This window comes from Fundulus heteroclitus, chromosome 4 (genome assembly GCF_011125445.2).
Source record: "Fundulus heteroclitus isolate FHET01 chromosome 4, MU-UCD_Fhet_4.1, whole genome shotgun sequence".
Lineage (NCBI taxonomy): Eukaryota > Metazoa > Chordata > Actinopteri > Cyprinodontiformes > Fundulidae > Fundulus > Fundulus heteroclitus.
Window position 1 is genome coordinate 6,116,688 of NC_046364.1, and position 23,803 is coordinate 6,140,490.

At 41.0% G+C, this 23,803-nt stretch overlaps 1 protein-coding gene across 14 annotated transcripts in view; it reads left to right on the top strand.

Annotated features, from left to right (window-relative positions):
- The window catches only part of nav2a (neuron navigator 2a), a 252,802-nt gene that overhangs the window by 165,649 nt on the left and 63,350 nt on the right, over positions 1-23,803 (top strand). For 10 of the 14 annotated variants that reach the window (XM_036135966.1, XM_021320593.2, XM_036135961.1 and 7 more), the window contains 4 exons: positions 11,097-11,169; positions 11,276-11,519; positions 11,731-11,787; positions 16,053-16,186. In XM_036135966.1, the coding sequence (XP_035991859.1) occupies positions 11,097-11,169; positions 11,276-11,519; positions 11,731-11,787; positions 16,053-16,186 (508 nt within the window). Of the gene's footprint in view, positions 1-6,794; positions 6,915-11,096; positions 11,170-11,275; positions 11,520-11,730; positions 11,788-16,052; positions 16,187-18,720; positions 18,795-23,803 lie in introns of those variants that run through there. The other 4 variants (XM_036135962.1, XM_021320595.2, XM_036135968.1 and 1 more) reach the window with 3 other exon arrangements.

Here is a 23,803-nt window from a genome sequence, read left to right on the forward strand (position 1 = left end):
ATTATACTGGCCAGTTAATTTGGCCTTTAATCAGCTGTTCAGAGGATTTTCTTTTCTAAAAGCAGCCGTTGATCAACTCACCTCCTCCTGACTATTGTGTTGGATAATTGGCTCAGAATAATGTGTATCTAAGCCAATAGAGCAGAAGAAAATAACTGCCTATAATTATTTGTCAGCTATTTCCATTTACTGCTGTTTTAGGTACAATATTTATTTAGAAAAAAATTACGTTATTTTAATTTGTGGCTTCTCCTTTTGACCCAGTAATTGCAGTTACTCCCGTGTAATACAAAAAGTCTAATAATAAAACAGCAGCAACCTGGCTCTTGAAGCTAAAAGCACAGGACATAATAGGATTTCATCATCTTACCTTTTGATGGCCTTCTCTCAACATTTTGCTGGAATTTGAAGCTTTCGGTGAAGTTGGATTTAACTTACAGTTCACCTGTACTAACTTAGTACAGGTGAACTGTAAGTTAAATCTTAGTACTACTAAGTCCCCAAAGCAACACATTATCTCATATGTGCACATCCAAAGAAAATGGTCCTAGATTGTGGTTTCTCCTGATTTCTTAGATGAGCAAAGCTTAAAGCGGTTCACAAGCTTATCTTGCACTTAGCCTCCACATGGGGTCCGAGCCACTGGGTGCGGCAAACATTAAAATGGTAAACGCTAAATGCAATGTACTTGTATGACCATTAAATAAAGTTATGGAAATGTAACTTGGTGCACAGATTTATTTTTTTTAAAGCACCCTCATTCAGATGGCACCATGAGCAGAGAGTCATGTTGGCCATAAGCTGCCTTTACTAGAAGTATTAGTTCTCTTTTGAAACAGCGTTATTTAAGTCCCAGTATGTATTTATTTATTTTGGTCCTAAATAAAGAATATTAAAGGTGGCTTTAACTCATGGCTTTTAACCATTTTATACGAATGTAGAGCAACAGAAAGTTCCCCAGTGCCACCTTTTTATGGGTCTCATGCAACGGTGCATGCTAGCCTTGTGTTTGCTCCTTGTCAAATTATAATTTTTGTGCTTAGCTATGTTTTTTTTTCACTTAGAATTACAAATATAGCCCCCGTTTACGGAAAATCATCAAAAGAAAGTTAAAAAAAGCATTTCCTCTATGACTGCGTCTTGGACATTCCTAGACTGTGCATGAATTGTTTAATTTATGGTGACTATCAAGATGTGCTTTGAATTTGCTTTTATGCGCTCCCTTTCCGAGCTTATGTGGGTATTATTGGATCTGTGCGTATAATCTCTGTGTTTTCATCAGCTTTGAAGTGAACTCGAAGCAGTCGAGGGCAGGTGCAACCGCAGTCATTATGTAAATGGCTGCTTTGTGTGTCGTAGTGCTGTCAAAAACAAACACTCTGAGGACCATGGAGTTTATTTGACAGCTGGGCTGGAGAAACTCCGCTTTATTTCATTGCTTTAAACTCCCAAAGCTTCCAAAGCCGCTGCCAATTACCACCACTTAACTTAACCCGGGCCTGTAAGTGAATAAACCTGGGGAAAAAAGCGTAGAAACCGTAGCCCCCTGCAGTCCCGGCCGTCGGTGCTGCCTGTACAGTCCGGAATGAGTGGCTGCTTTTACAGCCGTCACATCCTCGTTAAACGGACCCCCGTCGGCCGGTCATTGCTCTACCACCTAGTTTGAGTTTGTCGCGTGTTGCTTTCGCCCAGAGTAATGGTGTGCATTTCACGCTGAGCTGTGAAAACCACACAGGGAGGCACACAAGCATTGAAACACGGGCAATCCTGTCCAAGTATCAATGCAGTGGCTGCAGTCTTTAAAGCGCTCCAGACTTTTCTTGCAGTGGGACGTAAAGAGGAAAGCGCTTAGGACCAGGGGAGCTTGTTGGGTTGCTTTAAGCGCTAATGACATGTTTAGTTGGCTGGTTCCATCTGGCCTTCTTTTCTCCTGCCGCTGTCAGAACAGTGTGAGCTGAAACGGGAGACTGACAGCTAACTGTGTAAAAACCAGCAGGACCAGGTATTTAATGGCCCTTCCTGCCTGTATGTACTTGTTTAAAAATCTCAACTGACGGTAATGCTTTCCTGTAAAAAAAAATAATAAATCACAGGTTTCACACTGAAATGCAGTTAGATATAAAATCGACTCACAGGCTTTACCCAGTAGACTGCTCGGCAACACTTTGATGGATTTACTTTTTGTGTGACAGGTGAGTGTTGTTGTTCGCCAGATTTTTGAGCTCGGCAAAAGCGAGTGTGATTTAGGTATTCTTAGGCTGGCTGACATGTTGGAGAGAAAATCATTTGATATGTTGTGCTGCCTTGAAAAACATGGAAAAAGTGTTTCTCATGCTTGGATAAGTGGGAACTTTTGTGCTGAAACACTTTTGTTTCCAGTCTCTTGTTAATTTTCTATTAGCAATAATGTTGTCTTTGGTTTAGAAAGAACGTTGAGCCTTATGTCACCTTCAGGCTCACATTGAAACTATGTAGGTTTTGAGATCCTGCACCCTTGTGCATGCTCATATAGTTTTGCAGGTGCAATAGCTGGCTGTGACTCAGGTAAAGATGCACCAATCCAAACTTTCTAGTCGATCTCCTGCCTCCAGTTTTTGCAAAGATACGACTTGGCGTTACCAGTTTTGGTCTGCTCCAGTTTATCCTTAATAACTATAATGCATATCTTTCCCCAGCCTTCCTGGACTGAGCGATCAATAATTATTTATATTAGGATCACAGGGGACTTCAGTCAACCTAAAACAGAGATACTGAGGCTGCCGGCATTTCCAAACGGCAGAGGTTGAAAACTCAAATGGATGAACTGAACTTTGCTGGACACCCTGTGATGGACCAGCGACCTGTCCAGGGTGTTCCTCGCCTCTCGCCCAATGACCGCTGGGGACTGGTTCCATTCCCAGATTAGCGCGTAAAGACGACGGACAGATGAACTTCTCTTTGTAACATTTTAGTGATCTATTGCCATTTCAGTTTTAGTCTTGCTCGAGTTGACTAAATGTACTACAAATTCTGTCTGTTACAACATGAAGTCATTTGCTTTATTAAGGATCTAAAACAATCCTTAAACATTTCTTTGAGTTCATATTTTAGGAAGTAGAATAGTTTCTTTGCACAAAGGGGAAATGTTTATCGTAGGATAGAGTAATATACACAGATAAGCCTGTGTTAACTTGTAATAACCTTATTTAAAATGTTTTCAATAAAGTGTAAAGTTTTAAATAACTTGTGCATTATATAAAAAAAATATGAAAGAAAATTAAAACCATTGCAGGGATCTGAAACTTAGCATTATTTAAGAAGGTCAAAATTGCAGACTTTGAAAAAAAAAAAAATATGGATGAAATGTTGATGAGTTTTTTTCAATTGCTACAGTTGAATTTGTCAAACATGTTAATTGATAAAAGACACTTAACATTGTCAAGGATTTGAACTGAATAAACTAAAAAAAAAAAAACATACAACTTTTCAAAAACAGGGAGTGTAGATATTCCAGGAGATAAAAAAAGTCAGTATTAGAAATAAAAGCCAGAAACAAAGCAGTCAGTCAGTCTTTTTGAGTTTTTCAACACCAGATGTAATGACCTTTGTGCTTTGCAACATTCAGAGGATACGTAGAAGACGTCAGCTGAGATGCTTTTACTTTCTCTGGGTTCTCTTATCCAGGAATTATCGCAGGTCTGAAAAGAAGAGAGGAAAATATTACTATCTACTGCTATTCAGAATTTTTTTCAGTCAATTTAAACAATAAATCACATTACAAGGGGATAATCCCACCCAAACTAAACTTTGTTATGGATTTTATGGACTTTGTCTAATTTGAATATGTTAATCTCATTTATAATTGTTTATAAAACTGTATATTTTTCAATAGTTAACATTGTAAATGTGCTGTATCTAATTTCTGTAGGTAAAAAAAGGCTGTTAATGAATACTTCTGGCATACTGAAATGTTGCACAATGTATTCCCCTTTAAAACGCTTATTAAGAACAGCGAAACTCATATTGAAAATGTCTAACTTACTCAATAACATCCTCCACAGTGAATAATGTTTTCATTGTGACCTGGTGGTCTGTAGATTTGTCAGGAAAAGTTCTGATTTTTGGATAATTTAATGTAAATTCACAAAACTGTCAGCATGGGTATGAAAAAGGGCAAAAGACTGTTAAAACGCTGAGTGTTGGGATGGGGATGGTGTGGGAACCTTGGGTAGAAAAATCCCCGGCTCAGTCACCAGGTCAGAGCTGAGGTGATCACATGTTGGACTGATAAGAGGAGAGCAACTTTAGTTTCTGCTGCAAAGCAACAAAATGAAGACTGAATAGTTTGCTTCCTGTTTTTGATCTCTGAGCAGAAAAAAAAAAACGAAGCACCTGCAGCAGTGCATAAAATAACAGGCTGAACACAGAAACCGCAGCCAAAACTTGACATGTTTGGCCTGTGGTCTGGTTTTCTTTGGGCTGCAGCAGATGCAGGGATGGATAGATACTTTTCTTCCTGGCTATCTACGTCTTCTCTCCTAATTTTACAAAGATGAGCATTTACATGTTTGTGTTCTCTGCCTTTAGTAAGTTGAGGTCACACTAAAACTACCAAACTAAATATCCTGATGCGCTGTGGATTGTTGCAGCATAGCAAAAATAAAATTGCCTTTCAGCGGCATACAGTGAAGAGGCGCATTGCCACTGGCTGCAGATGCACTCAGTGTTCTTGTTTTTTTTTTTTTTTTAAAGTCAGTCATCTGCTGCACTAACAGTTGATCAAGTCATAGCAGACGCAACAGTGCAGACAGAATTCCCCTGCAGGAATCTGAGAAAAATGTGGCCTTTAAAAATCAAGACGTGTTCTCAGGCATGTCCTTAAAGGAAGAGAGAACTTTTCAATAAAAACCTAAACATAATAACAGCTGCTAATAAATTATAACTTGTAGGAAACAGTATTATCTCCTCACAAGGTAAAGTGAAAGGTGAAAATCCTCAGCTTGAGATCTGCCCCTGGCTTTGTTCCCATCGTTGTTCCCACATTTGGCTGCGCACTCACCTTGCAAACTATTCATACCTCCTGAACCTTTAGAAGTGTGTCTCTCACTTTCTAAACTTTTAGAAAATGATGCATGACTTTTAGACTTTCCTTTACAAAACCTAACAGCCACATGTGGACGTCTCGATCACCTTTGCATACCTCGAGCTCCAAATGTTCGCCCATTCGTCTGTTGGAATCCATCCGAGTGTCTGTACATATAAAATGTGGAAGTCTTACCCCAGATATTTGTCTGGATTTAGATCCAGACTCTAATTGGGTCATTCATTTAGATTCAGTTAGATAGATTCAGGTTTGTACGTTAGCCAAAAGGTTCAGCGCTGTTCACGTCTGAATGCCATGCCTTTTTACACCTTTGCTTTGAACTGATGGCAAACGGCCAACTTCTGATGGCTTTCTGGTCACCATGGCTTTCTTCTTGCTGTTTTTCCTTAAACTTTAAGCTAGATTTGTTAAATGCACAGCAAGTAGGATTCCTGTCAACCAAATCGTTCACCTTAGCTGTGGATTTCTGCAGCTCCTGCAGAGTTACCAGGAGCGTCTTGGCTTCCTTAAAGCTCTCAATGATCAGTTTTGGAAGACAAGCATGTTTTGATAGGTTTGTTGTTGTGCCAGTCTCTTTTCTTTATTAGGCAGTAGTTCAAAAAGCGCTCCATGAGATGCTCAAAGCTCACCTTGTTTAATTTCCTCCAGAGCTTCATGTCTGACCCGTCTGCGGTGCTCCTTGGTCTCTGTGATGATGCTGATTCATAGATTCAACAAATCCTTGAGATCTTACACTTCGTTGTTTGATTCAGATTAAATTACATAAAGTAGGTGCTCTGTTAACTGATTAGGGGACTCCACACATTTCAGATTACCTTCCTTTCTGCTTGGCAGATATGGGGGAAACAGGAAATGGTTTAGGAAGCTTTCACAATTGTTGCAGAGATTCTCTAGGACCAAAAAGCTTAAAAGAGAAAGAATAAAAGCTTTAATCACTGAAGGGTGGGGCAGTGATGTTAAGTCTTAAAAAAATATGCATCCATAATAAGATGAGTGGTTGTCAGGCAGCTCCTCTGCAGTAATCATATTTTAGTTTTCATAATGGGTTATTTTTGATCAGCAGTGAAACCAAACTGACTGCCATGCATTGGAGGCGGGCTGTAAATGAACAACAAAAGCAATTATTAATCTTTACAGTTGACCGAGCAAAGTCTGGTTTACTTTTAGTTCAGTCGTGTGTTTGATTGATTTTCTTAACTCTCTGAATACCTTTTAGTTTCAGGGAGCAGTTGTCAGATCTTGATCTTAGGTGTAATATTCACCTCATGTCTCCTGGGTTAATAATGTTAGGAGACAAGGGAATTATAAACAACCTTAGAAATGTTACAAATCTGTCATAAATCACTTTTGAATACTAAGCGTGGGAAATTGTAGATCGACAGAAACAAAAGTTTGATGTGACTCAGTTGCCAAATTGTAAAAATGTGAAATTTTAAGTCGTGAAAAAATGTCTATTAGTCTCAAATCTTCCTTTAGACACATGCAGCTCTTGCTAAGAGTGACACTCCCTACCTCTTCCTGCTTTCCCTCCCTCTATCTCTCCGCTGCTCAGATACACACACACACACACACACACACACACACACACACACACACACACACACACACACACAATAGCAGCCCTGTGATGGTGGTGGGAAGTGTTTGCTCAGAGGGCTGTCGGTCGGCCGGCCGGCCCCGTGCGGCTCCCAGGAACCGGAGCGGGCGGTGACAGAAGCCGGGACCGGGCGGTCTCGCCTCAGACACACGTCTGACGCCGAGGCAGGTGCAGGAGGAGCTGCCATGTTTACCTGCAGGGATTTGTTGGCGGGGGAAACTTCTCTTTTTAGAGGTATTTCACTGCTCTTTTGTAGACTTTAGAGCCAGAGTTTGGACTTTTGTGTCTTTTTATCTTGCAACATTTTTAGTATAATGTCGCCAAAGAACAATTTTATAGATCATTAAGGATGTTTTTTTTTGTGGTTAGGGAAAGTTTTCATAATGTTGTTATGACCTTATTGTGAATTAGTAATCCTTTAAGTAATGCTTTAGTCATCTGTGTTCATAAGAAGGAGCTATGACACATAGATACTTGGACATGACTGGTTAACTTCTCATGTGGTAAGTGCTGAAAAACCAGGAAAAAGCAGCTTCAACAAATGCACTTAGATGTGGAATCTGGAGTCTGAGCATCATGAATTAGATTTTGGTAGTTTTGGAGCAGATCTGAATCCCTGAATGATGATCCTGTGGCAGCTCTGCCTTCTTGCAGGTTTTAAATAGCGAGAGGTTCCTACCCCCCTGAGAGGTGTGGTGGGGGTGCATCTCAGCGGGACACGCCTGGCATTTATGATGGACTCTCACCGAGGCTTGTTTTCTGAAAGCGGCTGCTGTTTAGGCAACTATAATATAGAGTTAAGGGGCAGTGTGAGGTTGGTTCAGACCCCAAAGTGAGTCTTCAGATTCTAGGTATTAAAGAAAGACTGGATTATAGGGTGGTGGGGGGGTGTGTGGGGGGGGGGGGTTCAAAGAAAGTTATTTTTAGGGAGCATGTGGTATTCAGAGAAGGCTGCAGTCTACGTTCTTGCTGTTCTATGCTGCGCTGCGTCACCTAGAAGGACAGCATATGCCCAGCCTACAGACAGCTGTTCCTCAGGTCAGAGGTCACAGAAACGTCAGCGGGGGGGTGCAGTTTCTACTCAATCAGTGACGGGGATTCAGTTGACCTGTTCGCAGCCCAGCGTGGCATGTTACTGCTTTAACGTTTTCATTTAACAAGAGCTGGCGTCACGTTTATTGAGACACATTTAGTATTTGTTGTGATTGACGTAATTGTTTTTACTCTTTTTGGCTTTAAAATCTGGAGCTAATTAACCCATTTATGGTTGAGTCGGTTGCATAGGTTGTGATCTGGCTGGTTGGGTCCAGTTATGGAAAATGTTTGTTTCTTTCTGCGTTAATGCAGAGGATTATTTAGCTGTTTGATTCAGGCAACATTTAGGCCTTTTTCCACAGACAAAGTTCAGACGTTTGGGTGACCAAGCTTCTTCTGTGGCCGCACCTAGACTCTGGAATCTGCTTCTACTAGATCTTTGATCTATCACTAAATTTGGCCTTTTTCAACTTTTTAGTTTTAATTAAAAACTATTATAAACTTTTATTCAAGCAAACCTTTATTCCTCAAAACAGTGACGGTGTAGGTACCAGATCGACTCGAGGGGCCCAGCGCCTTCTGATGACGTCACTATACATGATTGGTTTAACATTTGCACAATTACACAAAACATTGTGATTGGTCTGGACAACTTACTAAAGTAATTACAGCGGGGTGTAGGTTTTATTCGAGAGCGGGATTGCGGTTTGTAAACGGACAATTTTACGAATAAATTCTCCATGGTCCCAGCGCCTCCCAATGACGTCACATTATGGCAACGCCACTCAAACAAACTACATCGAGCCCGCGGTCTGCATTTGTAACGAATCAATTTTATTTAGTTAATTTAGCGGTTTCTTTTTTATCAAAAGCTTCAGGCTTAAAGATGAACATAAAAAAATACGAAATCTTAGCAATTCAAAATAATCAACCTAATTTAATTGATAAAAATTAGGTAAAATATTTAGGTATAATGATTAATGAGGACCACACTGAAAATGACAGAACAAATATTCAAGCCATTTTACAAAAAAATCAACAAATATTTGACAGTTGGCTAAATTTTTGGAAGAATATTGTCACAATTTCATCTGGAATAATAAAAAACATGTGATCAGAAAGAACGAGAAAGTAATATATTTTACTGTAAAATAACCGTAAATTAACAAAATAAAATTGATTTGTGACAAATGGAGACCGTGGGCGTAATGTAGTTTGTTTGAGTGGAGTTGCCATATAATGACATCTGGAAACGCAGAGCCCCCGAATCGATCTGGTACCTACAACGGCACTTCTGATTCTATCTACCGTGCTTTAGATTGATGTTTTAGGTTTGATTTTATCTCCCTGTGTGTGGATTTTGAAAAGGCTTCACGACTAAATGGTTGATTGATTTAAACAGTTTAGTTTGAAGATGAAACTCTGATGAAATGCAGTGGTAAACGGCACATTCAGAAAGTTTATAAATCAATGTTTTACCAGAAAACTATTACAGGAGTATTACTTACATAAAAATGTTGGACTGTACAAGAAAGAACTGCGATATCATGGGAATAAGCATTCGTTTGGTTTATTGATTTATTTGTGTACTCTCCTAGAATAACCTTTATTTACACGTTCACATGGTGAAAAGTGGAAAATCCTCTTTCACTTCAGCTTCTCACCTCACAGCTGGACGCTTTCCAACAGGAAAACCATGGCGGGAACTGTAGGTCAGGCTATATTTAGTCGCTGCATATTAGGTGTAATCATGCCATTAATTGCTGGATGAGCGGTACCCCACTGCTTTTTGCTCACACCCGGCGGAGCTAATAAAGGCCATAGTTTATAGCTTTTTAAATCACTTTGGGGATTCCTGGCCCACATCGCGGCTTCTCTTTTCTGTGTAAATGATTTGAGTGATTATAAACTTTCTGTTTGTTTAGCCAGTTCTGTAAAGTGTAGCTCATGTGAGAGTATCATGTAATCAGAGTTGGTACAGTCGGCTTGTGACATCACAGAGGAGGGTTTGTCCCATATTGATATCTTTTGTGCTTCAGCCTTTGTGTTTGCTCATCGCCTTCAACCTTTGGTCATTCCCATTTAACGACTGGTTTTATGTGGTTTACTTTATCATCACGTGCCACAGTCACCAGATTCTGGGCATAATGGGTCGGGCGATCCCTTAACAAAGCCAGCCTGCCTGCCTATCACCTCCTGCTGCAGTCCAATGACAGCTCAGCAGTCTGCTCAGGTTGCCAGGGATGCTGTCATAGCAACTGGGCCGCCATTGATGGTGCGTTTCACTTTAGCCCTGCTGACGAAGCTATGTTTGATTGGGATCTTGTTTTTCATATTACCTCAAAAATGAGTCTTGATGCTCTGTGTAAAACAGAACTGAAACAATCGGTGCACAAAGGGATCTCCTACCATTCCAGATTTACTCTTTTACCATCTTTTTATTATCTAATGCCACAGTAGTTAACTAATTGTGTCTAATTAGTCCATATCGAGACTTTGGTGATTTTATATCCATCTTAATGCAACCTATTTGTATGTTTATGGACTGTCTGGTCCATGTATAACCAAGCACAAACTTTACCTGCAGAAAGTTGGGCTTCACCAGGTCTGTCTGGTCCTTTTTTCTAATCACGCTCGTGGCATTCATGTCTAAAGGATGAATTAATAGAGCACATGATGGCTTGGTTAGGAAGCTCTCTGCTTTTGGCTCTCAACCAGAAAAAGGTTCTGGCTGCTCCCTCTAGGCTGGGTGTAAGAGACTTTCTGAAGAGTTCATGAATCCTCCTGCAGTAGCAGGTGAAGCTCACAGAGGGACCGGGCTTTTAACTGCAGCGATGCAGGCGTTGCTTTTTGAAGAAGCTGAGGTAAAAGACCATCTACATTTCACCCCTCACCTTTGATAATCAGGTTATTTATCATGACTAAGACAAGCAAGACGACCTTGGATGCGGTTGCCAGATCTGCCTGAGGCGCTCCATAAACTGCCGTGGTTTTTGGAATAGAGTCTGTTCTCTTCCACATTAAAAGGAGTCAACTGGAGTGATGTGGGTATCTGACTAGGATGCCTGCTGGACACCTCCATTCATTCTAGCCTGGGAACACATCAGGTTACTCCAGGAAGAGATTGAGAACGTATTTGTGGAAAGAAATGTGTTGGTTTCCCTACCGGAGCCTTTACCTCGGTGACACCGTCTGCTCGGATGGATGCGTGGATGGAGGGATATGTGGATAATGTGGATATGGCTGTTTACTGATTGGAAACAAATATTTACAGGCAAAGACCGGTTAATAAACAGCCTGGTTTCTCACATGACATTTGTAAATCAGCGTATAATTATGGAGTCACCGTCGCTCTAACTCTCGTCTCTTTTGTGTGTCCAGATTGAGAACATAGATGCTTGTCTGAGTTTCCTGGCAGCCAAAGGAGTCAACATCCAGGGTCTGTCTGCAGAAGGTAAGCTGGACCAATGCGGGATTCTGAAAGGTTCTTGCTTATCCCACACTTCCCCAGATAAAGGCTTGATGGAACCACGTTTTGCTGTTTTCCGTCTGACCCTCAGAGATCCGGAATGGGAATCTGAAAGCCATCCTCGGCCTCTTCTTCAGCTTGTCCCGCTACAAACAGCAGCAGCAGCAGGCTCAGCGGCAGAACTCCCAGCCCAGCGTCCCGCCGACGGGACAGAACCAGAACACGCACTCTTCCCTGAGCCAGCAGAGCAGCGCTCCGGCCCAGCTCAGCCACTCTCCGCATGGGACTCCCGCCCTCACAGCGCAGAAAGCAGCACAGGCCGAGATGCAGTCCAGGTGAGCCTCGGGCGGCCCGGTCCACGCCGACCGGCCATGAGGCAGAGGATGAATTTCTTTGCTTCACTTTCTTCATGTTTCAGCGGCTAAAATTCAACATTTCAGACATTTCTGTCTTCTTGGTCACGTTCCATTTCATTCAAATGTCTAAACCTGACTTCTCTCCCTGTCCTCTTCCATATCTCCTGTTCTCTTTCTTTTTCTCCTCCAGGGATGCTTGTCAGAGTAAACTTCTCAAGTTTTCCATTGGTCAGAAAAAGAGCTCTAGGTCAGCTTCACCTGCCCTTCAGATTTCTTTCCCCTCGGTTTCTTTCCTCCGCCACACCTCCTACGCTGACCCGTCTCCTGGAGTTAGACAGCTAGAAATTGCCCCTAATCAGAGATAACTTTTCGTTTGAGCTGTAATGAGGCTGCCGTCGCGTCGTTGTCTGTGATTAAGGGCAATCTCTACTACAAGCACAATCAATAATGCATGAGTGATGGTGCTCAGAACCAAAGCCTCCTGGCTCCACTTTCAGACGGTCCTTGTCTGCCTCATTTGGCCGGCCTGCTAAATGGGCTGTAAAAGACCTTTAGATAACCCTTAAGTAAGTAAGTGTGTGTGTGTGGGTTGGTTTTCTTGACAGGAACACCCCCCATATGACGTGACATTAATAATTAACACTGAATGTGTAGCAGGAAGTGTGCGTTTGAAGTGAAGCGTGGCAGAAACCTGCTTTTGTTTGGTTCTGTTGACTCTCTGTCAGTTTTTCAGCATGCGTTTTATCCTAACGTAACAACACCCCTGCAAAACTGAATGTAAGATGTGGTTCTGCATGCAGCCCGCCCCACATTTGAATTTGCAGCACCTGCCTCCTGTAGACGCGTCACAATGTGATGCAATGCCGCCACCATCTGGTAAACCTTTGAAACTACACTGTGAAAAGTTGAGAAGCCATTATTCTAGAAAACAAACATCTGGTTATTTAGAAATCAGTTTTTTTAAGTATATGTTTATTTGATTTTTTTTTTTAATATTTAAAAATATATTTAATAGTAAAAAAAAACTTTGCCTTAATCAGACGCACCAGTGTGGTGTAATTTATCACCTATTGTAAGGCAATGCTTTCATTAGCGAGGCTTCAGGTAATATAGCCAGTATGTTTTGGTCAGAAAGAGATTATTTTATTTTTTCTTGATTAAACACATTTTTTTGTTGTCACTTACCTCATGAATCACTTTACATAAATGGTAAATTGGAAGACAAATCTTTAAATTTGTGAACTTAATAATATATTAAGGAGTAAAGATTTGTAAGAAAATTACCATAACCATGTTTCTTTTGCTTTTATTTGAGCAAAGGAGATTATATAGATCAGTTCCACTTATCAGGCATAACATTATGACTACTGAACATTATGACATGTGAAGTGAAGTAAAGTGAGGCCTAGCCAGCAGTTTCAGAGCATCTCCGCCTCTCTTGGGGACTGTTTTCACTCTACAGTGATCAGTATCTATCGTAAAGTGGTCCGAGGAAGGAACAGTGGGGAAATGGGGACAGGTTCCTGGGCAGTCGGGACAAATGAAGTTTGGCAGAAGACGTGGTGGATTGCAGTCTTTAAATTTGGGCCCAGAATCCCTGACCATTCAAGGGGCCCATGCTGGCCCCTGTCCGAGCATGCAAACTGGACCGCAGAGCAGTAGAAGAAGGAGGCCTTGTCTGATGAACCAAGTTTTTTTTTTACTTCATCTGGATGATTGCAGGTGTGTACTTAACACATGCCACCAGGATATGTTATGAGATGAGGTGGAGGCCATGTGGACAACGATCTGCACTTTACTTAGTTTTAAAGGTTACTTTGTTAGAGTTATCCGTCTTGTCCAATGTGACGCGTGCTGCTGTCTTTCTTGGCTAGGTCACCGTCGTGAAAGAGGTCTTGATTTCAGTGGGTCTTTTATCGGCTTAAATCAAGGTTTAATAATGACTCATCTGCTGGAAAACACTGGGTTCTGTCATCCATGTAGATGTTACTTTAAAACTTTCCCCTCTACCTTAGCGTTGTTGCATACAATGTAGAGCCATCTGTCACATGGTTTGAGGAGCACATTAAAGAAGTTGAAGGTGCTGACGTGGCCGCCAAAAGCCTCATGTGTCAGTCCAATGTGCCGAACAAACTGGTCTGATGAAGCGAGGTACCACCTCACAGCTTGCAGGATTTGAAGCATCTGCGGGTACCTGGTGTCAGACACCGCGGCACACCTTCAGGACTCTACTGGAGCCCATGCCACAGCGGATCAGGGCTGCTTTAGTTTTTTACAGGTGGTAAAAAAACATAATGAAGTCATAATGTTATGCCTGATCATAGTATGTCAGCTGTTGAAAAATGTGCCGTATGCCGTGCTTTCCAAACAGCTTCAGAGACGACAGGCAATTGGCGAAGATAAAAATGATCCATGGCTGGTGTGTCTCTGGTCTCTGACGGTTAAATTACTTTCTCAGCTAAGCAGACATGACGCCTTTGAGCTTTCAACGTTAAGCTGAGAGTCAGGCCACATCTGATTCCTGCATTAGATCGTGGGAAATGTGTTAATATTTTAAAAAAGTTGCAGGCTAGGCTAGGTGGAATGAGTTGTGGCCAAGGAGGCCGCGTTCAGCTTATGATATAAAAACTGCTTGTTTTTTCATCACATCCACATGTTGATGCACTGAAAGTATTAAGTCGTTGTTTTAGTATGTTGAAACACAAAAACGTTGTTCTGTTTGTTTGTCTGCCGGTTGTTGGAACCACAAACTGCACACTCTTTAATAGACTGACCGGTCCTGCCATATCTGGAAGCTAAATGATCTCAGAGTTGCTCTTTCTGCATAATGAGGTTAAACCTTTTACTCCTGGCTGAATCACAGCCAGTCAAAGTGAACAGGCTGCTGGAAATGAGTTATTAAAATCGACACGTGAGCTGAGTGAGAGAACTCTAATCTTCTTATCGCCATTCTCCTCTCCGAATGATGATGAGGATGTTGAAACTAGACTATCAGCTTTTTATTACCAACCTGTGAGCGACGGCGTGGTTAGATTATAGCCTGACTTACAGACCTCTCCAAAGACTTACAACCTGGAATCGTTCTGTCATAACTGTCTCCAAGCCTAAAGCCTGTTTGTGATAAAGTATTTTTTTTCTAATCCATGTGAGGAAGTAAAGGAGCAGTGCATGAAATCTGAAGCTGGCAGAAGGCTTTGTCGCTGCCACACGTTCCAGTCTCCATTAGATTAGCGTAAATGTGCAAAGCTAAGCCAGAAAATAACCAAGAGCTGGGTTTACAGTCCAGACATTATGGATGCTCAGATTTGTAGTCCTTGTGTGCAGAAAGCCTAAAAGATACAACTCAAGGGCTTGGCTGCCTGTGTGGTTCCTGGATATTAGTCAAAGTTGCAGCTTGTAGCTGAACTGAAAAACAAAAGAAAGCGTCTAATGCAACCAGCTGATCAGAAAACAAATTATTATTGTATATGCTACACATTTCCTTATTTATGGAGTGATTTTTGTTCCATTATTGCAAGCAAAGGATAAGTTTTGTAAATGGAAATCTAAAAAAAAAAAGTTTGAAAAACTTAATTAAAAAAAAGGTTTTCAGAGTAACTTTGTTGTCATCGCGGATTTTATTTTATATCAAATTTTTGGTTTCAGATTTTATTTTCTCAGATCTTATTTAAAAAAATTTTTTACCGACAAATTCGATTTTTTCAAATGTGTCTTTTTTAGATCTAGTTTTACCAATTGCATTCTTTACAAATTACGTTTTACGGATAACATTCTCTTTACATCTCGCGCTTGACGCACATTGGCCAATAAAAATGTTGCTTACGTCCCTGCGGACCAATAGAAATGTGTCTTTGCTCCTCGCTCCAGAGGAAAGCCCGCCCCCAGAAGTGAAGAGAACATGATCTGTAAAAATGCAATTTGCAATTCGTAAAACTCAATCTGAAAAAGAGAAATTGAAAAAAATAAAATCTGTAAAATATAATTTAAAAATATAAAAATTTAAAAAATAACATTTGAAAGAAAATGTGTAATTTATTTTTATGAAAACTAAAATCAGAGAAAATGGTAAAGTTTCTCTCTTCACGATTTAAAATTTTATTGTACAAAAATGTTCTTTGCTTGTAACAATACTGGAATAAAATTCACTCCATACTTATTCATAGGTGTCTTTATGAGTCATATTATGTCAGACACATCTGTTTCACATTAAAGGGACACAAATTTACTATCACTCTTTCTGTATTTCTATATTTCTCTGGGAATTAAAAAAGATAAAAACTATAAACCTCAGTTCTTGTTTTCTTCCATGTGAAAACGTGTTATTTGCTTCCAACAATAATGGAACAAAATTCACTGCAAAAAAAAAAAAAAAAAGTCCCTTTTGTGTTATTTCAACCTAACCTTTACACTTTTAAGCTCCCTTGTGAAAGCTCAAATGTCTGGCCTATTTACTCCCCCTCCTTCCACAGTTTTTTTTGTCTTTTTTTCCTGACCTCCTCCTCTGTTCATCAGACTTCCTGGCCCGTCAACAAGGGTGTCCACTGCTGGCAGTGACATCCCTCTCAGAGGCTCGGTCGGCGCCGCTGGGAACAGGCGCAGCCAGGGCTGCAGTGACAAGACCAAAGCAAGCTTGCATCTGAACAAAGGTAGGCCGGAGACACTTCCCAGGGAACGCCACACGTTCTGCCATGGCCTCACATGCTGAAGTTTCAGCTTAAATATATTAAATATATAAGTTTTGTATGTATTTAGAGCTTCGTATTTTGCTTTAACTAAACCCACAATAACTTTGGTTAACTAATAGTCTGTGTTTCATGGTGAAAAACAGACATTTAATTAATTATAAAGTCTTTGAGTTGCCCAGCTGTTGCCTACGTTTTAGTCACGTTTCACTTATCTTACCCTGAACCTCATCTTTATAACATTTATGTGATGCTATTACCCTGAACCTCCGGCCTCTTTGTTGTGTTGCATTTTGACTGCCTCTAATGTTTATATGAATCCTGTGTGCAGATGTTGAGTCGGCCATCTTGCCCAGTTTGCATGGATATGATGTAGACACATTGATTTTAGTTTGCTTTTGCAAGAAATCTAAAATCAATGCTTCTCTCGAACCATTTTCACTATACAAGTCTTACATATATTTCTATTATCAACCCAATAATCTATTACAGTTAATGTTAAAATAGAAAGTTTAAAAAAAGAAAATCTCCATTGGGGCGCTTCATTGGGATGAACGTCTTCCTGAGTAATCTGTTTTTACGCTGGGCGATGCCGTGGAAATGGAGAGGATCAAAGAACAGAGCTAAAACTGCTCTGGTTCTCAGAAAGGATTCCTGAGGTGGAACACAGCAAGTTCAGTTTATGTCTAGCCGTGAGTGGCGGTATTAGCATCAGGATCTCTCATTCGCTCTACAACTGTTTATTTTATTTGCTTAGTTTTTCCTTGCAGCACTCATTCAGTCAAATTATTAAGCCAGGAAAAGGAAAGCCACCCACATCTAGAGTAAGTGCAGTTAACAGAGGGCCCTCTTAAAACGCGTGCACAAAATAAGTCAATACACTTCTACAATCCCTGCAGCTCCCCTGATTTCTTTCAACACAGGGAAGGACGATTTAAACAAAGCTATAAATTTGACATTGGAGAATCTGCCTTGTCTCTGCTGTGTGTTTGCATTAGAGTCTTAATTTTCTTCCAATCTGTTTCTGGTATTTGGCGGTTGGTTTGGTTTAAATGGTGCTTGAAGCAGCCTTTGTGACCAGTCAGTGGACCCAACCTTTATATAGACTCTGTTAGTGCCCAAAGTCTAAACTCATTACCCTCCATTTACGCCGAGAATCTCGACCGCCCAGAGAGAGAAAGAGACGGTTGTCATTGTGGTAAACAGAGCCAGATTAACACTGCGAGCTTCACTGTTGCCAGTTATTTTGATGAGCGCCTCTGCTGAAGATAAGGGGGGGAGGGGGGGGGGGGGCTTTTACTGCAGCTCACTGAGAGGTCACGTGCATTTGTGCTTGGTTATAGTCGGATCAGAATAAACCCTTAATTTGCTGTAACTGCATTAATCTGTGCTTTGTTTTTGATGTGGTTGTAACATTTTTTTCTTCAGTTACTTAATTTGTTCATTTGAAGTCTTTTGTACGTTAGATCCAACAGGACAGACTGTTTTGTTCATTAATAATATAGTGATGGCATTTTGCTGAAAGACTTTACATTAATAATGAACACAGGGAGCTTCTGTGCGCTGAAGTAGCAGTAAATAGCGTCGGCTCCTTGTAAACACTTGTACGAAGGAGGTGCTGGGATGTTAGCCGTCAGCTGATGGGCGAAGCATGAATGAAGCAGCTGATCCCAATTACCTGCAAAATGTTTGCAGTTCAGGCTTGGCGTAACAAGAGTAGTGCAGTAAAAATACATAAGGGAATGTCCCAGAGACTCAGAGAAGGGAAGATTTTATTTCATAACTCTCCAGAGTGTGTATAGTCAACACTGTTTGCAGCGTGAATAGCACCAGAAATCAGGTTAGAGCTCTGACAGTGAAGAGGTTCTTTGTAGAAGTTTTTTTTTGATGCTGTGAAATCACTTGTACAGCAATAGTTTTTTTGCTGCTCGTCGCATTTTGCATCATGCTAAAAAAGTTGCAGTTTTCTCTCGTTTGACCAAACACTCGTCACATTTGCAGTGTCTCAAATCAACATGGTTTGAGACAAACTGCAAGGATTTCTTAATACTTTCTTTCAACATGACTTTCCTCTTCCATACACTCCAGGGGAGTGCAAACTTTAACCCTGACCCGTGGCATGGTGTGTTTTTCTTTTTTTTTCTTTTTTTTTTTTGGTTTGCCTGATGCATTGGGTTTTATTTAAGGCAACGTAAAATTAAATACAAACAGGAAGCTTGATTTTTAGATTTTATTTGCAAAACAACAACTGTGTATCCTCCTTCCACTTGACAGCTGCATGCTACGTTATGCTGACTTGACGCATAAACTCTCAATGAAAACCAAAAGTTTTTTGTTGTAACATGGCAACAAAGAGGGATAAAAACTTTAGCAAGGCTCTGTGTGTATTAAAATGACCACAGAACCCTGTTCCCAAACTCCTCCCCATCATGTCTTTGGCCACACGCCTCCTCCTGCCCCCCCCCGGCCTCTCTCCCTGGATGCCTGGTCACAGTGTGGGTCTCTCCCTCCTGTGCTGTCCATCTCCTTTTTTTACTTTACTTTCCTGCTTGATGTCTGCACCACCAGCAAGGTTTGTCAGCTTCAACTTATAAACCGCCTCCTGGTAGAGACAGAAATAGTCCGTTTGACATATTTATGTGATTTATAGTCAACATAGTTCAAGATTTAGTCAGCTGTAGTTGCGTTTAGTGCTTTGGTGTCTCTAATTGTGCCTTTTTTATTGCTTTTTGCAGCGGTAGTTCCTAGCTTTTGATTTTACATGCATGTGTAAACCATTGCTTCTGCAGGTCCTGATGTTCAGAGACTTGTTCTGCGTGTGCTGTGAGGCCAGAGCTGTTCTGTGTCCGTGGTTTTGACACCAGAATAAAGTCGTGTTATCTGGCAGGGCCACAGCACAGGGCCACTTCTGAATGTCTTTTTCTGCTCTGTGTTAATACGAGCTGACAGAATCTGGGTGTTCACTAATCTACACTGAGCAGAGAGAGCGGGTGGGGGGGGGGGGGAGCACCTGTGGTTGTGTGTTTGTGCGCGTTTCTGTGTGGCGTTTGGATGAATGAATGAATAGCTTTCCGATGAGCTACGCCGTCACTGTTTGAGTTTATTCATGTGGAGAACCTTTAAAAAGTAAAAAAAGAGAGAGAAAAAAATCACAAAAGCTCCCTGTCCCTCTCACTTTTTGGAGCACAATGAGTGAGGAGTGAGAGGGGATGCCTTCTGAAATCAGGCCGTGATAAGTAAGCAAACACCTGCTTGCTCAAAATGAAGCGTCAATAAATTAAAGTAACACTGCTCCTCTGTGAAGCCCATTAAGCCTCCCTGTGGGTCAACGGGACACGTTTTAGTCCTCGTACACTGTATGCATTGATGATTTTTATTATGAATGATATGGCTCACCACGCAGGGTGCTCTTCCATCACAGGTCGACACGTCAAGTCAACGGTAAATGGCTGCCAAGACAACTGTTTTGTATTTAACATAAGCTCCAGTTTTCTGCAGCTTTTAGATGCATCCATGGATCAACGCACCTGGAACAGGTGGTTTAGTTACCTCCTCTGCGTGCTGTGGACTTCTCCAAGGTCCTGCTCACAGTACGATCTTCTGATTGAACAAGCGTGCACATTAACGTCTAAAACTTGCACAACACATGCCCCTGTATGCGTGCGTGTGTGTCGCCTCGTTTTCAGAGACCTTGACATCTTGTGACTAGCTGAGAGGGGCTGGCAGGGTTTTGATCTGAATCAATTCAGGCATATCCTGCTGCCTTTATTGCATTTAGAGCTGGTTTTCTATCCGGCACAGCTCTGCAAACTGCGTTTGTCTTTACTTTCAGCCCCCACGGATGTATATAGTAACAACCATTTCTGTTTAGCCTGACAGGCTTGTTCAGACATGTATGCATGGACAGTCTGAGCGTTGACTAAGACTCAGACTCAGACTGTGAAATCGCGGCTCGGTTTCAGACAGGCTTGGATACATACATATTCAAAGACACGTGAGTGTGACGAGCCGTGAAAAGCTGTAGAATCGGTTCTGTGCGGTTCCTTGAGAGGCTTTTATATGATCACGATGCTCTGAGAGGAAAAGGCAACTAGACTGGACTCAGAGGATGTTCAGGCGTAGAGGAGGTAGGGAAGGGGTGGTCTGCTTTTCATTTTAATCTCTAATGACTGCAGCAATTAAGCAGTTAAGTGAAACAGTCAAATTCTTTCAGCATGTTTCCTAAATCAGCCGGCTCGACCAGCAAAACAACAAATGTGACCGGCGTAATTTAAGGATTTGGCCTAAGGCTGCACTGGGTCGTTGTGTCAGTGGCCCGTTCTCTTGACCAGCTCAGAAATGATTTGTTTATTTTGGAGGAAGACTGCTTCCTTCCGTGCTGCTTTTTTTTTTTTGCAGGTAATTGAAGACAGAAAGCATATCAAAAAAGTTGTTAATGTTATAGTTGTTGGCATGACCCATTTGTTCTTCTAGCCTATAGCATAAGGTAAGCAAGTTCTTTTTTGTTTGTTTGTCCGGCACCGTTCATCCAAAAAGGTCATTTGAAAGTGCTTTACAGGGAAATTAAAGAACAAAGACTAAACTAATAATAGTTAAATGAAGCATCACTCAAAAAAAAGTCAGCAAGATTTTAATTTAAAGCCAAAAATAGTAAGACATAAGGATGGACTGAATAACCTTTGGCTCCAGCTAACAGTCATGTTTGGATTTCTCATTTAAGGGAGGCTTCTTGTTGAAGAAACTTCTGGACTTATGATTATTAAGCCTGGTTTGCCAGGATCTGAAGAGCACCAGACAATCCCCCCCATGTTCACATCTTTCAGTCAGTATGTTAGAATTGATCCATCCTCACTAAGTAATACTGAGACAAAAGGTTCAGATTAGGCATCAGAAAACTTTGACTTAATGAGAAAACACACGATACGAGGAAAGAGTTAAGTAGCAGCACCAGTGGCTGCCTCATTATTTCACTTGCTGAACAGAAGAGAAGATCTGAACAGAATCCAAGTTAATCATTTTGCTGTTGCTTGTCAGCAACCCGCTGGCTACAAGTCAAAGCCTTTCCATGCCCTACGTCTCTTTCTCTGTTCCTTTCTGACCCAAAATCCAAACTGACCCAGTTCTGTGAAAGCACAGACCCTCCTGCTGGCCCACATTAAAGCTTCATTCACCCCAAACCTGAACTGCATGCCCCCTTATTCTCCCGCTCCGCTCGATATGGTTCCCATCTTACACAGCTACCGCCAATAGGAAGCCAGCTATTAGAAACCTGACCCACTTTGTTAATAGCTAACTACTAGCGCATCTAATTGGGCTCTAATTACTTCCTAATGGCTGCTTTGTTTCATGCTGCTCACACTAAATGCTGAAGAGGAGGAGAAAGGAAAGGCTGCTTTGTGAGTGCCGATTTCCAATTAGGACATGAAAGGACTGGAGACATGAATAAAGTGCAGATCTTGGTGAAATTGGGTATACAAGAAGTGTGGCTCCTTAACACTATACATAAATGCCCAATAATTGTTGTGGTGTGACTAAAACATGAATACAGTTAAAAACGTTTTATGTTATAAGATGCTTTGTTTTAAATAAAATGTAATTCATAAATTCATAATTTTGATTTTAGAATTTAAGACACCATTTACCATTTCTCGCTGTGCTTGGGTAGCATTATCCTATTTTGAAGAAAAAAAAAGTTCCTGAAACAGACAAATTTGCAGGACTTAAAACATTCTGTGCATTATGGATTATGTTTACAAAAAGAAAAAGAAATAATAAAACTTAAACAGCAGTACATGCAATTATGAAGTCTTTTTTTATATAAAAGATGCAATAAAGTCCTGTCATCCTAATACAGTTTAGTTCGCATTTACTCTTTTAAATTATTTAGCTTTAGCTACAGTTGACCAATATGTTACTTTAGGATTCAGGAGACCTCTTTGTCCAAAGGTATCAGTCAGGAGAAGGCTACAAAAATGTCATGGCGATGTAAAAATAGTCATCAGGTATTGAAAAAGGTTTGGGTCATCAGTGACATTTTGACAGCTGAAGAAACGTACTGGTTTTCAATTTCATTCAAAGAAATGTTCTTCTAGAGGGGGACAAATGCTGTTTTAGAGGCTCAGCGAAGCAGCACAACCACAAAGGCTGAAAACACAACATTACCATGCATAGAAAAATGCGGAAAACAGAAAAAAACTGAAAAAAAAAACCCATCAGACGAGGATCTCCATGTAATCAACCAGTAATTAAATTAAGCAACAATTAACCAGAAACCAGAACCGGAGGCTCTGAATGGATGTATTTTTGGGTGGAAAGATATGTCTTTAAGTCTTAACCTCTAGAATTTGACAAAAGGTTAAATTGTTGGTCAGATGAAACCAAAACTTTCAATTTTGGTCCACAATACCAAAAGTTACCAATGCCCACAACGTGGAATTGGCAGCACCAGACTATGGGGGTACCTTTCTTTAGATAAAAGTACACGGATAATGGATAAAATCATCAAAGAGTCCAAGACATACAGTACATGCAGCATACTGCCAAGTTAGGAGGTAATAGTCAACATGTACAGGATGGACATAACATTTTTAGGTGCCAAAATGATTTACCATGGTGTCCGCTTTTACATCACCAAAAAAAAAACCTGACTTTTTAAACGGGGGTCTGTAAACTTTATTTAAACCCTATAAACAGTTTACACAAAGTATAGCTTGTTTCCAGCTGTGTGCAGATAACAGAACAAATACAAGATCATGTAAACTAAAAAGAGAAAATAGCTGCATGAAAGACTTAGTATCCTGTCTGTGTCTGTTTGCTCATGCAAAGTAAAAGGGGAGGTGGGGTGGTCCGTTGCAGCTAAGGTGTAACGATATATTCCACCCAGTCCTCCTTGCACAGGCCCTCTCTCTCTCTCTCTCTCTCTCTCTGGCCGTTTGGGTTTGAATATTCAAATGATACTGGTTGGAGCTGTGCTGCTGGGAGCAGTGATCTATCTGCATGCACACTCACAACTTCAGAAGACCTCAGGATACTCTTATTTTTAGGCAGACTGCAACTTTCACCGGGAGGGTTTGTTTTCCCTCCTCCGGTTCCTGGTGAGTTTGCTCATTGAGTCACATGGTGTAGATTTTACACACAGTTTCTTCATGCATGCTGGATGAGGTGTTGCAAGAAGTGATTTCTGGGTTGTTCTCCCTGTTGAATTATCGTCTCGTTCTGTCTCTGTATAGTTCATTTTTGTTTTTTTAAACAAGTCGGAGTTCATGTAACCAGTCGGTGTTTCTTTGTCGAGCTGAGGGACTCTGACCAAAAGCAGCCCGTATAAGTCCAAGCCTTATAAGTGCAGTAGGACTGCTTCTTGATGTGACTTACTTGGCAAGGCTTTAAAAGCACTTGAGCCTGCTCCTCACTGCTCTTATAAACAGTTTGTGATGGACTCCCTTATTGTTATTGCTGAGGGTTTCTTAACAGTTTAGGTGGCTCGCCTGAAACAACCTGATGGCGACTTTGTCCCTCAGGACCTTATAAGGTCACTTTGTGGGGGCTCCAAAGAGCCTATACATATCTTTTTTTTTTCATTTT